General features: G+C 41.9%; 1 protein-coding gene across 2 annotated transcripts; it reads left to right on the top strand.

Moving 5' to 3' along the window:
* Positions 1–657: 657 nt before the first annotated feature.
* stard10 (StAR-related lipid transfer (START) domain containing 10) lies at positions 658–16,341 on the top strand. 2 transcript variants are annotated; one of them, XM_017424030.3, is made up of 7 exons: positions 658–945; positions 1,318–1,481; positions 10,842–10,989; positions 11,081–11,184; positions 14,088–14,205; positions 14,782–14,834; positions 15,415–15,621. In XM_017424030.3, the coding sequence occupies exons 2-7, from the start codon at positions 1,320–1,322 to the stop codon at positions 15,619–15,621; spliced, it is 792 nt and encodes a 263-aa protein (XP_017279519.1). In that variant the 5' UTR covers positions 658–945; positions 1,318–1,319. The 2 variants fall into 2 exon arrangements, with proteins under 2 accessions (XP_017279519.1, XP_037837032.1); XM_037981104.1 differs by lacking the exon at positions 658–945 and having other exon boundaries at positions 1,320–1,481; positions 15,415–16,341.
* Positions 16,342–16,914: the final 573 nt, after the last annotated feature.

The raw sequence follows: 16,914 nt of genomic DNA on the forward strand, positions 1-16,914 counted from the left end.
ACTGGCTTTGTGTGGCAGCGTGTAAGTCCGGGTGTTGCGTGGAGTTAATAATTTTAACGACCGCGAAGGTGAAGAAAAGAGCCACAAGTGGTCCGACTTGTTGGGCATTTATTACTGCTGTTTGCCACACTTATGACATTGAATTTTTATAGACTTTACTTTTAGTTAACTCTTGAAAACAACCCTTTTTTTTGGAAAGTCTGTGTTAGTTTTCATTACGCAGGGTTCACGTGAGCCAGGTCGTAACCTAAACCTTCTGTGCTAGCCTGTCTGTTTGTTTAAAGATGTGCTATTTATTTATATTTCATTCGTGGATATGAGCGATGAATCATACCTGTTTCTAAAAATAGTCTCCCTCGCTGTTCATCATAAAACTGGATGGATTAATCAGTCATGGATGCAATGACTTATATACTATTATATAAGTCATTCCATGGATGGATATGAGTTTCTGCAAGTTTCATTAAAAAATATCCAGTAGTCGATTAGATATTTTAGTAACTAATGCAAAATCCCCTTCCTTAATTCTTTAATATATGGCTCGCTTGTAGCTGAAGCAGAATACACTTTGATGTAGTGTTTTGTGTTGGAAGCATGTTGCCCTGAGAACGTTACACGTGTACTTGTGGAGGTGGGTGGATTTTACGAGGCGCACCTGAAGGCAGCACAGGGAGGCGCTACCCCGCCGCCGCCGCTGCGTCGCCTCGAGCTTCTCCTCCTCATGTCTTCTCCCCGCATCCCCTCCTCTTCCTCCTTCGCCACCTGCGACGCTTCGTAGAGATGGAGACCTTCCGCGAGCCGCTGTGAGCTGACGGAAGGAGAGCAGCCCGGAGAGAGGAGGAGGAGAAGAAGGAGAGACGGACGACGGAGGCTTCTGGGAGCGGAAACACCCGACAGCATATGGTTCTCGGAGACGAGCGTGTGACCGAAACTTACTGAACCGCGGTAAATCATCACCTGACAGACACATTTGACCAAGCTATGTCGTGTTTTTTTTTAATTCAGTTGGTTGTTTTGTCGCTCACCTGTGTGAGGCTGTACACACACACACACACACACACCTCTGTTTCATTAGTTTGAGGAAGAGGAGGAGGGTGGACTGCGGTCATTGAGACCATCACAAGACGCGCTGCAGCTCACAGAGAGGAAATTCAATTAGACTGGTTATTTACCCCCACAGAACAGAGACAGTGGGGGATTATATTTGTCTTTTGCTTTATTTTTATTTTTTTGCCCCCACTCTTGCACCACCGGCTGGCAGCAGGTTAAAGCCGTCTCTCCTCTCTCTCCTTCTCTCTGTTCTCACGGTAAAACCAGCCATGATGTCTGGGCAGACGGTGACCATCCCGGACGACGGGGCGTTCGCCAGCTTCAAGGCGGAGTGTCTGTGCGAGGAGGGCTGGAGCATGACCTTCAACAAGGGGGGCATCACCGTGTGGACCCAGGTGCTGGAGGAAGGGAGGTCCGTCCACAAGATGAAGGTGGGACCACTTGTTTTCCACACACCAGCTCAAGCTGATAAGTGTAGTTGCTTATTTATTTATTTATTTTATTGCGTGGCTCATGAATAAAAGAAAGTAGCAAAGTGTGGCATCAGCACAAACACAAAGTAGCTGCTGCACCATTCACGTGCATGCAGGGGGGGAGGGGGGGGGGGGGGGGGGGGCACAGCTCTGCTCCAATCCCCTTATGATCCAAACTGCTGACAGCCTCTCTGCTTTTTTTTTATTTTGCTGCATGGCTCCATTCATTGTTTGCAGCTCCCTAACAGAACAAAAAAAAAAAAAAAAAAGCAGAGTTTCACATGACAAAGCGAACTGTAATTTGCCTTCTTCCCCCTCCCAGGTTGAAAACGCTGTCACTGTTCAGAGGAACCGACGTGGAAGCGTGCGTTCGTGCGTCCGACACATCCTGTTTTGGTTTTTTTTGTTTAGGTGTTCGATCGAAATGACGAGTCAAACTCTTTGAGTGGGGGGGGGAAGCGAGAGTAGGTGGAGATCTCAAGGCAGGTCGGGTTCCCAGGAAGCGCGTCCACTTCGGCTGGCGGAACCGTTCCATGAGTTCTTCGTGCGGATTCCGAAACGCACGCAGGGTTTCGATGGGTTTAACAACCGATTCGCGCCGGTTTGCTTTGGGAGGAATTGGGTTTGCATGTCGTCGGTGTGACATGAAAGGAGGAAGCAAAACTGAATAGTACAACTCATGTGACCGGGGCTCAAGTTCATTGGCCAATGGGGAGAGGTAAAAATATAAAAATGAAGGTTTTATTCAGTGGTTACAGATTTTTTTAAATTGGCTATGCAGAGGAGCTTCTTTGTGCAGATTATACAGGCTTTTAGGTGACCTAACTATTTCTCAGATTTAAGCTGCAAGTCTGGGGATTTTACAAGAAGGGAAAAAATGCATATCTGTTACATTCAAGCCCTCGGCAAACGAGTTCACACAGCGCTGATCGGGCATATCAGTACTTTTCCAGAAGAGCAGAGTGCAAAATCTGGTGTCGTTGGTGTTGTTCTCACCCTAGTGCACTGATAATGGAAGATTTTTTCTTTTTTTTTTGTGTCAAATAGCAACCATCGGTTCAGTTCCAGTTAAAGAGGCAAACTTAGTTACAGCAAATCAGCCTCTGACAAAGTCTGCCCTTTTAGAACGAAAAAAAAAAGCATCCAAGAAAGGTTGGTAATTATTCAAATGTGAAAGAATCTTCAGGTTAAGAGGAAGGACTTGCACCGTGGCGCTGCTCTGGATGGCAATTGCAATTTGCTCCTCTTAGCAATGATTTAACAATGACAGGAGAGCGTCGTTTCTCTTGGCCACATAAATGATAAAAACAATCATGTGATACCGCCGCCGTCGACTCGTTTATTTACACGACCGCTCGACGTGAACGCCGTGCTTCCTGCCTGACTCCAGGAGCCGTATGGGCGGACCACGAAAGTAATCTGAATAAAGTAGAAATTATTAAACTGGAATGAGAACAAACAGGACCGTTCATAAACGCCAGTTATTACTTTTAAACTGAGCCCATAATCGCCTTTGACGCAATACTTGATAAGACGTCTGCGTTTCACATTTTACGTTGACGGCAGGACGATATCAGCCAGGAAATCGTTTTGGCCGTTAGCATCATTGGCTCAGACCCACAGTCGTCACGTTTACATACAGCACAACACATAAAAGACAAGTAGGCACCAAAACATGGAGTGGTTTCAATATTTTGGCGAACGCATGGACGCCATTTAAGTGCGTTTTCAGAAAGCAGCCTTTCCTCCAAGAAGTCTGGACGTGCACTGCACCTGTTTCTAATATATTCACACCGAGCCTTTCCGGATCGATAACTTATAAGCGAAGCATTGTGCTGACTCCAACGATGCCTCTTTTCCACGAACAACAATGTAATTTGCAGCGAAATACAACCAGAGCTGAGGGAAAAACTTCCGTCTCAACGAGGGACCAGTTAGACGTGGACCTTGAAGTTCAACCTTTTCTCTTTATTTCATGTTTGGTGAACTAAAATACTCTGGAGTTCAGCTTTACCCGAGCATAGTCTGCCATATGGGGCATTGTGAGGCACTTTGGGTTGGATTTTACTGATTGTAACTGGGAGAAGATGCACAATGACGTTCTGATTGCCTAATAGTCATTGTTTTACTGTGGAGCACGTTAAATTTCTCATCAAAGACAGAAATAAATGGGACTAAGCAGATCATCATCTATAAAAATGCTACATTTTTTAAAAATACAGTGCATATTTAGTGTATTTTTGTTTGTGGGAATGGCACAAAACCCATTATTTTCCAGCTTTTCTGCAAAGTTACAGTGTTTGTGAATAATAAAATTGCAAGTTAGGGCTCAGCACTCCCAAAATACATAAAATTTAGAATAAAAAGAAGAAAATTGATTGCCAGAACAAACTTATGAAGCTGTGTTACAGTGATTCTTCTCACAGGCTGAAGGGGAGACAAAAGTCATTCCATCTTATTTGTGTTTGTAATCATCGTTTTAAATAAAGGCTCCATCATTCTCCATAAGAAGTCAGGAAGTCTGTTCGCGGTCACGTGGTCGCGAGCCGTTCGTTTTCCCACACACCTTTCATCGTCCACGAGACGCTCGGCTCAGAACTCCCAGGAAGCTCCTCCTAAAACGGGTAGCTGCGGGTTAAAACGGGTTTATTCCTGCCGGCTTTTCAAGTCTCCTCTCCTTGTACAGATTTTTGCTTCCCTTACTGTGACCTGCCGTGTTTATTAAACCGACAGAGACGGTACACGCCGTTTGCAGATCTGACCGTGCTCAATAACGAGCGAAGGAAGGGAACGCGTCCCGACGCTGCCCGGCCGAGGTGCACTTCCTCCTGGCCACCACAGCCAGGAAGAGCCGCCTGTGTCTCTGCGGTCTTTTTAAGCTCACAGGTTTCTTAGTTCTGCTGGAACAGTCGTAAAGACGGCTGGATTCTCTAACAGCCTCCAGCTGCTTCTCAGCGGAGCAGCAGAAGTAAAATGGCTCCATTAAAGCTCACCGGCTTTGCCACATAAACATCTTCTGACCAATCACATGACACTTGGCGCAAACCCCTGTGCCAAAAAGTTCTGCCAGGGTCTTGAGTCAAGAAAGGGCGGGCGAAGCTGCTACGTGAATAAAAATGACGAAATTTTCGTTACCATCCACGTGACTGAGAGCCGACTTTGTGACTTCTCATGGAGGATGGAAAGGCCGTAAAAAGGCTTCCAGTCGGGTGTCTTTATTATATATGAGTCCAGCTCAGTCAAATATATTGTTTCTGTTCAGTTGTTTAAGTAAGAAAATGCAAAAAGACGTGAAAGTATGCAATGAGTAAACTAGTTATCTAGTCAGTTTTGCCATTTGTCTGAATTGTGAATGTTTGCCTTTCGGGTTGATGCATGATAAGGAAAATTACTGTCCTGCTATTATGTAATATTTGACCACAACTATTAATTATGCTGTATCAGTGTGACAAGACTTAGAAGGGAAATTAGAAAAAAAAAAAAAAAAGAGTGCAAGTGGCACATTATGGCACATTTGTGGCAAATCGAGATTAAATGGTTATGAAATTGATTGAATTTAGTCACATTAGGGTGCAAAGTCAGCGTTGCATCAAACTCGGTTGATAGCAGCGTGAAATGGCACGTGAATCTTCAATGGAAGCATTGAAGATTGATCAAATATTAAATAGAAATCAACTTATAGTTTGTGCTCTCATTGCCTGTGGACTGTGTAGTCCTCTTATACGGTCTTTGATGTTGGCTTGTGTTCAACGGGGGACCGATAGAAATGTGATCTTTGTCAGTTTTCTGTGGATCAGTAAGTAAACTCTGAGAGTTTGGACGCGGTGGCAGCAGCCTTTCTTCCCTGCTGGTGCATCCGGCACTGAAGAGCGTGAGTGAGCTGCCAGGTGTTGACTTTGTTCAATAAAGTGACGTGTGTGCATACATGGGTGTAGGTCTGTATGCATAGGCTCCTTGCCCTTATTTGTGGTTGTTTTTTTTGTTTTTTTTTACCTGTGAGTCAAGTTCTCTCTGTTCAGTTCACAGGCCAATCAAAATCAGCCTCATTTGCCTGTGTGAATCCTCAGGGTATGCCCTGTGGGTTCTGCTGGAGCAGAGTTGTATCCTCTCTGTATTAGCAAGAAATAATGTCTGCTGTGTGTCTGCGCCGAGTAAATTCATCCATCGTTGACTTTTATATAGAGCAGGTGCGTTAATTCATGACAGCTGCAGTCTGCAAACAGTTGGAAGTACACACACACAAATTAGTCTTTCTGGGTGGGGCCTCTATCAATAACTGCCACTTTATCTTTATGTAAATATGACAGTAACAGGAGCTGGATATTTGCATTGTCTGCCATTGTTTGCCACTTTTCGTTTGGCCACAAATTCAATCCTCCGCGGTGACACTAATAGTGGAACAGGAGTCGGTTTGAGAGCGCGCGTCTGTGTGTGTGTACGCGTTGGGAGGCTGGCAATAAGCGACGCTACAGATATGACTCGTCTATTTATAGACAGAATTAAAAGATGCCTTTTTGCTGCCGTGTGTCAAATGATTGAGTGTTGAGACTTTTTTTTGGGGACTTAATCCGCCCTCCTGTTTGGAATAGAAGCAGTACAGAAAAATGTGAAGCCAAACGGCTGCAAAACGGGAACAGGGTGACAATCATCATTATCATTAGCGTGCTGATTATTTGTGCTCATTATCATTACAGGAATTGGTCCTGCTGTTATCATCAATAAGAACCTTTATGTCACAGTAGTGGTCACTGTCACTACCAATCAATATCCGTATATCACAGGCACTGTGATACACTGATGTTATGTAGGCCGTTTGTCATTTGAACTGTTTGACTCCTGAATTTAGTCCAAATATTTTTTTCTCAATTGAAACAAATATACAGCTTTTTTTTTTTTTTCAATTTTATGAACAATTTACTCTATAGGAACTTCAATAAAATTGAAACATCTGTCCATTCACTTTCATCCATTTCTCCAAGTTTGTTTGGCGAAGGCGGCAGATCAAGAAGAGAAGCCCAGACATCCCTCTACCCAGTGACCCCCCCCAACACACACACACACACACACAACACCCCAACTCATCCTTGGGGATCCCGAGGCATTCCCAGGCTATAAGGGATATATGAAATAGTTTGTTTATTGGAGCTACAAACTATATTTGTGCAATAATTAAACTATTACTCTTATTACCCTTGTAAAGCAATAAATGTGCACAGTTTCTTAAATTTAAGAAAATATTTAAGTAAGACAGATAAAGAAACATACATGGGGCGTTGTCATTTTACCCTACACATTCACGATGGCGGCACGGTGGAGCAGTGGTTAGAGCTGTCTCCTCTCACCAAGATGGTTGCAGGATCGCCTCCCGGGCTGGGACTGCCGGAGACAGGCACCAGCTCCCCGTGTCCTGGAAAGTAGATGCTGGTAAAGAAAATGGATGAATGAATTCACAATGAGATATTGTAAACTACAGCACTTTTCCCCGTAGAGCCACAAATGTCCTTGTTTCCCTGAATGGAACAGGCATTACTCCAAGTGCTAAATATTTTTAGTTTGTTGGTAGGAACAGTACTCAAAAGCCTATCAAAAAGGGTCCTTGACTTGGCTCTGCCGTGCTGAAACAGAGGGAAGCCCAGCACTGATTGACAAGCACACGCCCGCCCGATGTTTTTTTTTTCGTAAGCTGTCGTCTGCAATCACGTATCAGCCCCCAAAGGGGCAAATGATGGAAGTTGATAGGTTGGTGAGAGGGAGGAGAAGATGAGAGTGGCATGAAGAGAACAAAAGTGTGGGATAAACAAAAAAGAGATGAGAATAAGAAGTTGTTGGAGTGAGCTGCACGAGCTGGGAGAAGGTTATTAGATGCTCAGCGTGGGTAGACGGCACATTGTGGACAATCAGAAGAGAAGTAAAAAAACATCACACACACACACACCTATTGTTCGTTTGCCTATTTGTTTGTTTCCTTCAGCTTCTAAATCAATCTGAACTTTGTTTCACCCTCCCCTGTCTCTCTGTACTTCCTCTGGTGAGTTTACCGAATTAGTATTTAACAGAATTACGCACACGTGTACTTCTCTGCTGAATATCTTCTGACCCTACAGGTCTATCTTTTTTTGCCTTTTCATTTGGTTGTTTCTTCTTCTTAGTGCTGTCCCCTCACAGTAAAAAGGTCGCAGGTTTGCCTCTCGGCTTTTCTGGGTTGTGTTTTCATGTTCTTCCAGTGCTTTTCAGTGTATTTCGGTTTCCTCCCACAGACTAAAACATTCATGTTAGGGTAACTGGTTACTCTAAATGTCCTTAGGTGTGTGTGTGAGATGATGAAATTGCTTTGTCTCTGTGTCCCTGGACTGGAGACCTGTCCAGGGTGTCCCCCCCGCCTCACACACAGTGACTGCTGGAGACGGGCACCAGCTCACGGGAAAGGAAAAAGCGAGTAAAGAAAATGGATGGATGTTCCTTCTTCATCTTGCTTTCAGTCTTCTCATCGGTCTTTTCTGACCTTCTGTACCAGGAAGCACAGACTAACAACTCGCATATCAAATATGAGATGTCACAAGTCCTGGCACACTGCTTGCTTGTTCTTATCAGCTAATATTTAGTGCATCAAATTTCTTATCAACATGTTTCCTAGGTAACTTAAAAAAAAGGTTTTAGGAAGGTGCACTGAGCTCTGTACTTTTATAATCTAGTTAAAAATGTTATGTTAGACTTACGGTTGATGCTTGAATAAGGGTTCAGTACTTCATACACCATGCCCACTTTTTGAGAAACTAATCTACAATTAAAGGGGAAATATTTTATTTATCCACAATGTAGGAATACTTCAAACTTCATAGGATTTTAAATTGCCTGGACATTTTTCTTGAGCTGTCATGAGCTCATCACACTTCTCTCTTTCTGTTAAAGACTGAATAGAGACCCCTTTTCAACAAGTTTGACCAATTTTGAATGTGTTGATTGTGTTCTTAATGTAATCTCTTGGGAGCGATGGGAGCGAGAGGAGAAGGAAGGAATTAAGACGGCCCAGATTGAGTTTTAAACCCTCTGGGCTGATAAGTGTTGGGAGTTTAAATCATTTAGGACAGACTGGATTCATTTCTTTTTAATTTATTTGTGCTGGCTTGCTCTGTTTGCTTTAATTTTATTTATTTATTTTTTAATTTAACGTTCATTTTTCATTGCCCTGTCCCTTTTTTCTTGTTTTTGCACCCTTTTGCTTTGCCGGACAGTCCCTCTTCTCTTGTTGTTATTCTTAGGTTTTAATCCCTCTGGCTCTTGTAACTGTAGTAACTCTTTGTACTCAAGGGTTTCAGACAACTCGGGTAGAAGTGCCATCTACTCAGAACAGAAACAGGAGATCCCATGGTAGCATTAATAAGCTGAGCCACAATCTTTGGTAATGGTAAATGGACTGTACTTTCATAGCGCCTTTCTAGCCAACCAGGCCACTCAAAACGCTTTACAACACAATCTGTTTGCTCATTTACCCATCTACACACATTCATACAACACTCTACTACATCTCTACAGAGCTAATCTGAATAAATCTTTCTTTAGAGTCTAATCAGTGCTTTAGATCACATTCATACACCAATGGGGCTCATCGGAGCCAATGAGGAGATCAGTGTCTCACCCAGGGACACACGTGATTTCATACTGGTGGAATCGAACCTCCAACGCTCATGTTGGAGGACGACTGCTCTAGCTCTTATTTTCTTTATGAAGACAACAATAAACATGTTGCATGGTTAGCTAAATGGACAAAATGCTCTTGGGATTTGCTCACTCTGCTTTACTGTATCTGGGTTAGCTTAGTGTAGAGCCTCAGACAAACATAAGCTATCTCTCTCGGACTATTTGGCATATGTGTGTTTGACGTACAGTAGGTGTGTTGGTCTGTCTCCGCTCTGCGCTGGTTGTGTTGTTTTTCATTCAGAAGCTCAGGTCTCGTAATGACTCATCCATGGTCGGTGACCAGCCACTCTAATGTTGTTTCTGTCTGTGTCAAACTCTTACACACACTCCGTGTCTCTCTTTCTTCTGTCTGGCGCTGACACTTTCCAACCATCTGATGTCCAAACATTTCCACGTCATTTACAATATCTGTTTGTGTGTGGGAGCTTCTCTGTCGGATCCTCTTACTTTTACTTTCTCTGTTTTTGCATACAAGTCCGCTATAAAAAAGTGGCCTTTTTTTTAGATCTTGTGTTCATTGGAGTTGTTTTTGTTTTTCACTTATCTGTTATGAGAGTGAAAGGGGACAATCTGTAGTAAATAAGTACATTTGCTTTAGGTAGCACCTTTTAAACCCAGTTGCTCTACATAAATAACAGGAAGAGAAATGGGTAAAAACAATGATTGAATAAATAAAAGTAGCCCTTCTTGAGATAATAAAAATAAAATGCAAAGGAGGGTTCCAAAGCATATAAAGTAAACACAAAAAGACTCTGAAAAGACACAGGTCTTCATCTGTGATTTAAAACACTCAAGGAAGATTACCATCCCGACTGCCAAAGGAAGACTTCCACAGTCTGAGACCCGGGACAGAAAAACTCACAATATCTGTATCATCAGTTTGGTACGAAAAACAACAAGACCTTGTATCAACATAAAAGCATGAAATACAATGTCAAAAAGCTAATAAGATAACAGGCGGCCAACTTTGGCTAAATTTCTAAAGTAAGAATAATTTGACTGAACAGCAGATTTAACATGTTTGTAAAATTTAAATTGAACATCAAAGATTAGATTCTAGTTTTGGATGAATAGGATGGTTTTATGTTTTTGTCAGAAACTTGATTTGGACCAAAAAAATAGGATGTTTGGCTGCTAATGTCAGACATGCGATGGTGTGGGACAGCTTACATTTGCTAGATAACCAGGTTTTAAAGACAGGTAAAGCTGAATCTTCTTAGTTTAACAACAAATAAAACTCAACAGAATTTTTGTTTTATGGGGCCCAAAAGAAGCATGTACTGTATATAATTATAAAAAAATAAAAGGGTTCCAAATATAGACCCCTGAGGCACCCCACAGGTCAGAGAAGCTAAACAAGAGGACCATTATCGGTAGCTGCAAAGCACTCACAGTTGGATGGAAAGGAACCACTTTAAAGCTATGTCAGAAGTCCTGTCCCATTTTCTAATTGACCAATGAAAATAGCAGGATCAGCAAGGTTAAAAACCAGACACAGAGCGGTTTTACTTCAGGCTCTGCACGACCATGGTACATACATTCTGTAAAGTTTCTGTTCTGTTTCATGTGAGTGCTGTTTCTATTTTACCTCAAAATGAGTTATTTTTCTTCTTCTTTCAGTGTCGCATGATCTGTAAAGATGTGTCAGGTGAGAAGATGTACGATGTTCTCCACGACATTGAATACAGAAGAAAATGGGACTCAAATGTGATCGAGACATTTGATATCGGAAAGCTCACGGTCAACGCAGACGTCGGCTACTACTCATGTATGAGTGACAGTATGGTCACGTCTCGACTCATTTGACTTGTTAAGCACTTTATTATTTTATTATTTAAGTTATGTCGTATGTTTTACAGGGAAGTGTCCAAAACCTCTTCGGAACCGCGACGTCATCACTCTTCGCTCCTGGCTGCCAATAGGAAAAGATTACATCATCATGAACTACTCTGTTAAACATCCCGTGAGTGTGCATGCACACATGAACAGAACATGTACACATCATTCATCCCTTCATAACTTCAGTGTGTGTTCAACGTTGAAGAGGAATGCTAATGTAGAACTTGTTTTGGTTGAGCTGAATGAACATTGGTTCAGCGTAGCAAGGGCAATGGAGTGCAGCTGTTGTTGTAGAGAGAAGGTAACACAAAGCACTCTCTAGTCATTTTAGCTCCACTTATAGAGAAGTGATCCATCCAGGAAGTGCAGACAGTTTGGCACCAGGCAAAAACAACAGCTCTCTTTGCGCCTTGGATGCTTTTACAGTAGCTGTAATGTGTGCCAGCACGTCTTCTATTTAACTGCAGATTCTTAAGTTGATTAAGCTGAACATTGTATTTTTAGGTTGGCCTCTGACCATGCTTTTTAAGAACTTGAGTAATCTGATCACCAAAGAGCAGTAAAACCAACAAACATGGTGATTAGAGAGCTCGGAGACCACGTGAGTGACATTTTGGAATCAGGCCCTGAAACCTCCTTTTTTTTCAGCGTGTCGGTTTTTCATTTTGTTTCCTGCTTGGAGGTGAGTTATCTTGATACTCGTCACCTTCCCCCAACAACCAGATTACAGTTTGTATCGGCTAAATTAGCATAATGTCAATGAGATAACGGTTGATTCTTTTTAAGTGATGAATTAAAACGATGGATTTGTCAGTGGCATTTCCTGTCAGGTTTTCTGTCCTTTAAAGTTCTCTTTTTAATTTACTCGTTATTTATTTGTTTGTCTGAAAATCGTCTCTTCCATCTTTTTTTTTCTTATTTTCAGTTTCCCTCTTTTCTACAAAGTTTACTGAAGGATAACTCATTTCATGTGACTCAGCGGTTAAAGGCCTTCTGCATTCCTACATCAATTAGTTTATGGACATAATAGACTAATTGCGTGTGTGTGTGAGATTATGCAACGTAATTATTGTTCTTCAGTAGAACTTGAGAACTTACATTATACAGAATGCAGATTCTATCAATATTTAATGAATGAGCAAGTACTTGGCAAAAAATATGATAAAACTAGTCAAGTAAATAAATACGCCCATGAAGTGAATATATATGTCCATAAAATTGAAATATACCTATAAAACACATTTTGAAAACAAATTCATGAATGTTTATTTAAAAAAAATATATTGTAGCACAGTAAAATAATCTTGTTTTAGAAATTAAAATGGCCAACCTTATTTGTTTCAGGGGACTTTTTCTAACACTGCATTTATTCATTTAACACATCTTGTTTTCTAATGTAATATTTGTTTCACAGCATTTTTTACTAACAAAAAACTAAATACTTTTCCAACAACATCTGCTGCACAGTCAGTCGGTTTCTTATTTTGGACAAAATTATGTATCTAAAATACCAAAAGACCATTTCAAGATTTACAGTTCCTGTTTACCAAAATGATTGTCCTAATTTTAACATTTTTTATTTTAGAAACAGCAAAACAAAACAAAACAAAAAAAGGATGATTTTTATCATTAAGCTAAGTAGCAGATGATATTTTTCAACTCATGCAGTCTGCAGCTTCCTAGTGTGCTGAGCGTATGGAAAGATGCAGGAAATTTCCTGCAGTCCTCCTTAAAAATCCATTAGCGCAGAGCATGATGATGCTCTGATTTCCCAGAAACCTGCAGATGATTCATGAAAGCCGTTATGGTGCTCTGTCAGGAGAAATTCCTACAAGGTAACCTATTAGTAGAGGAGCACTGTCACACAAAAAATAAGCAACAAAAAAGCTAGGGGAGGATGGGAAAAAAAAAGCAGTTATGTCGAGTTCTCCTGTAAGTGCACTAAGTGTGTGTGCTTTGTTAGAGCTCAGCAGTGCGCCCGGCTCAGTTGGTGCCAACTTAAAGGTTCTGTTCGTCATTATAATGAATTATAGACTTGGCTATATGACCGAAGGACTTAGTAGTGTAATAATAGTCTACCGTGTTTGTGTCCTTTGGTGCTGTGGTGTTCATTGTGAAGAACAGATTTCAAATATGACAGTAAAGCAGCAACAGCCTAAAAATTACAGAATACATCTTGGTAAGATTTAACACACTATATGTCGGACTGGTGTTTGTGAGGCTGAAATCAGAAAATGAGGAGCGTCTGATCGTGGTTGCCCGTGTGTATGACGCATGCTCATTAATGGAGGTTAAAGGGATAGTTTAGGTCTTTTGAACTGGGGCTCTGTAGGAAAAGTATCATACCTGCTGCAGAAAGCTCTTTGATCGGCCTCCGTTTAGAGAAACAGAATTTAGTTCTGACCAGACTGACTAGCTGACTGCTAGCCCGCGCAGCGCCAAGATTACTTTTAAAACCGAGATCTCATGAGTTTCCATGCGTGTGTTGTTTTTATAAACCTTTGCATCGCTGTCAGTTTGCGTTACACTGTTATTCGAGCGGAAATATTCAAATACAGCAGGAAGTGTCTCAGGTTGAGCCAGAAGCAGCGAGCTGCTGCCGCCGTTAGCACTCGCAAACAGAGTTCTATGTAAATAACTGTGTAATGTGAAATTGACAGTGATGAAAAGCTTTGTAATCTATACCGCTGTGAAGATTGTAATTGTTTTAAGACGGCAGCAATCCACTTTAGTCTAGGATTTGTTTAGACTAGCTGTTAGCTCGATTGGCTGCTCAAAACTAATCAAACTAAAGTCGTTCAAAGAGCTATCTATAACAGGTAAGATAGTATTTGTTCCTCCGAACCCCATATCCCAATATCTGAACTATCTCTTTAACTTTAGTAAGAGTGCATGAAAGGCTTGCTAAGACAGAGCTTATGTATTTTCAGCTAACAGTTCTATCTAAAGGATGGTAAAATTAATCAAGGGATTAAAAGCTTCCTATTTGTGTGTGTGTGTGTGACTGTATGGTTGTTGTGTCCACAGAAATACCCGCCTAAAAAGGACATGGTGCGAGCTGTTTCCCTTCAGACAGGTTACATGATCCAGAGCACGGGCCCTAATACCTGTACCCTTACTTACATGGCCCAGGTGGATCCACGAGGTAAATCATATACACACACACACGCACACACAAAGTTAAAAAGAGCGCACACATTCATAATGATGGAAACCTACTAGTTCACTCGCCCAGGTGCTTAACGCATGCTCTATGAATTATTCATTCCTCTGCCTTATGTCAAAATGTGTCGTCATAGTAACCATATCAAGGACGGTCTATTTCACTGTCTCACTTCTGTCTTTTACCTCGCTCCTTTTTCCCTTTTATCCCTCTTCTCATTTATGTTTGTTTTCCCTTTAAATCACCTCTTCACTGTTGCTCCTCTGTGTGCAAGTGCTGATTGTGTCAGTTTTTATAAGTACTCGGTCTTGTGTGTGTGTGTGTGTGTGTGTGCGCGTGCGCGCGCGTGTGTGTGTGTGTGTGTGCAGAAAGCAGCAGGTTACAAAGCCTCTTTTTTTGGTGCTTTTGATGTGCCATGTATTAAAGTAATCCTAAAAATCCCTCTTTCAAGCCTCCTCGGTCCTCTTCACCCTTTTTGCGTTCGGTTCTGTGAACCTCACGCTTTTTTTGTTTTTTCTCTCTCCATCTTAACTCCTCTCGTTCTGTCTCTCTTCACAGGTTCGCTCCCCAAGTGGGTGGTCAACAAGTCTTCTAACTTCCTCGCTCCCCGTGTAAGTCATATGCACGTATTACCAGGGATCCTGTGAGAGTTTGTATTTGTCCGTGCCGTAATGCGCTCCTTCAGAAATGTGTGTTCACTGTTTGTAGTTCTTTTGCAAGTGCGTGCATGTGTGTGTGTTGTAATTGGGCAGACTGTGCAGGGAGTGTCCTTGGATGGATGAGAGCTGCTTAGAGAGATGTGCAAACATCTCTGTTTTAAACCAATAACCACAATGAGTTTGGATTTTGAAATGATACAAAGAGGCATTCAGAATGTTTTGAAAGTGTTATGAGAAAGTTGTAAAGGTGCTTGATGATTTGACTCTGATATTCAGAAGAGGTTTTATTGTTGTTGTGGCTCCTCATTCAACGTTCAGTATTTCTCTTTTGGCTTCATCTCCGTGTGCCTTTCAAACCATTCCCTCTGACTCCTCTTGCACCATCACTTACTCATCTTGTGTTCCTCAGAACCCAGCTCACCTATTTCTGTCAAAATAACATTGACTTCCTAACAATCCTTTCCATCCTTTCTGTTACCTCAACTTGCTAAAGCTGTAATAGTCTTTTTTTACGTTATTGTACTCTCTCCAGGCGATGAAGAAGATCAACAAGGCCTGTTTGAAGTACACAGAGTGGAAGCAGAGACACAACCCCGGCTTCAAGCCCTGGCTGTACCCGGAACAGACTACATTACCCATCATCCCGCTCTCCGAGCTGAGCATTCAGCGTGCAGAGAGTCTGGAGAATATTGATGAGAGCTGCTTGGCTGAGACTGAAGAGAGAGAGGACAGCGACTAACACGAACGTGCACACCGACAGTCATGCGTTCACACAAACAGCAATGCAGGGATACATAAACGCTTGTTAAACATCCATCAATACATGTATGTATATATATGTGATTCTGTTTGTATAATGTGGATTGTACATGCAATGCAAACTTATCAATAGGGGACATGTATGTAGGCATTCATGCACAAAGACTTTACCAACTCAGTCACATACATACACAAGATACCTTTTCAATCTGTATACTTTTACAAAACAACAAACGAAAATTTGGTAAAATCAGAAAAGTAACTATAAATAGCTCGTTTTCTTTTCAAGGACTATCAGCATTTTCTTATCAGGACACAGACAGATAACATGAGATATATTTTCACATAAATTTTAAGGTTTAATGTTTACAGACTAATCTGAAGATGCAACATTGCTGCTCTCCTCCCTCCGTGGTGTGGATTCAGATGTGTTCACGTTCGGGTTTGTTCGCCTCTGCCTATAGGCTCTATCTGTTGCTCATTATGTGTCTCCATCACATTCTGTAAGCACATAATAAATATGCAGGTGTGCAGAAGGCAGCTGGAACCCAACTTTAATCCCTTTCTCTCTCTCTCACACACACACACACATATACACACGCAGATTTAACGTACTGTCTGCTTCTTTATTTAAGAGATGTATGAATGTATGTAGACTTTAAATAAATGCCGATTCCTATAAAGGTTTTTCAATTTTCAATCGTAATCTGAGTTTTTATTTCGGACTGCGTTTGCTTATACCTTTTGAGTCGGCGTCCGTAGTTTTGTACGTGTTCACGCTTAATGGATCAAAGAATCATTGAACTGATAAACTGGTTGATCTCCTTTTGGGTGCATGTCCTTTCAGACGCAGAATCGTATTTGTTTGGGTTTTTTTTTCACTGCCATGAACATTCGAACACGCCAACACCGTGACCCCGCAGCTGCTTCTGATGAACAGTTTTTCCTTGCTGGAAAGTGTTCGGTGTGTGCTCATTCGATTGCATGCATCCATGGACGCGAAGCATGTGTGCAGTGGCCTAGATCGGTATTAGGTATTCCCCCCCACACACACCCACCCCTCCCAATCTGTTGGCATGGCAACTCTGAGATCGACTCCGCACCAAAGAGCAACACAGACTGATGGGAGGGAGATCTTGACTTTCATGAGGGAAGTGACTTGTCGCAGGGTGTCTGACTGTTCTTCCTGATGTCAGTGCGGTGCAAGTGCACCACATGAATTAGCTGCGGTGAGCTGATAGCAATGCTTGAAACGCGCCTAAACTAAAAACAG

The sequence above is a fragment of the Kryptolebias marmoratus genome, linkage group LG2 (genome assembly GCF_001649575.2).
Source record: "Kryptolebias marmoratus isolate JLee-2015 linkage group LG2, ASM164957v2, whole genome shotgun sequence".
Taxonomy (NCBI): domain Eukaryota; kingdom Metazoa; phylum Chordata; class Actinopteri; order Cyprinodontiformes; family Rivulidae; genus Kryptolebias; species Kryptolebias marmoratus.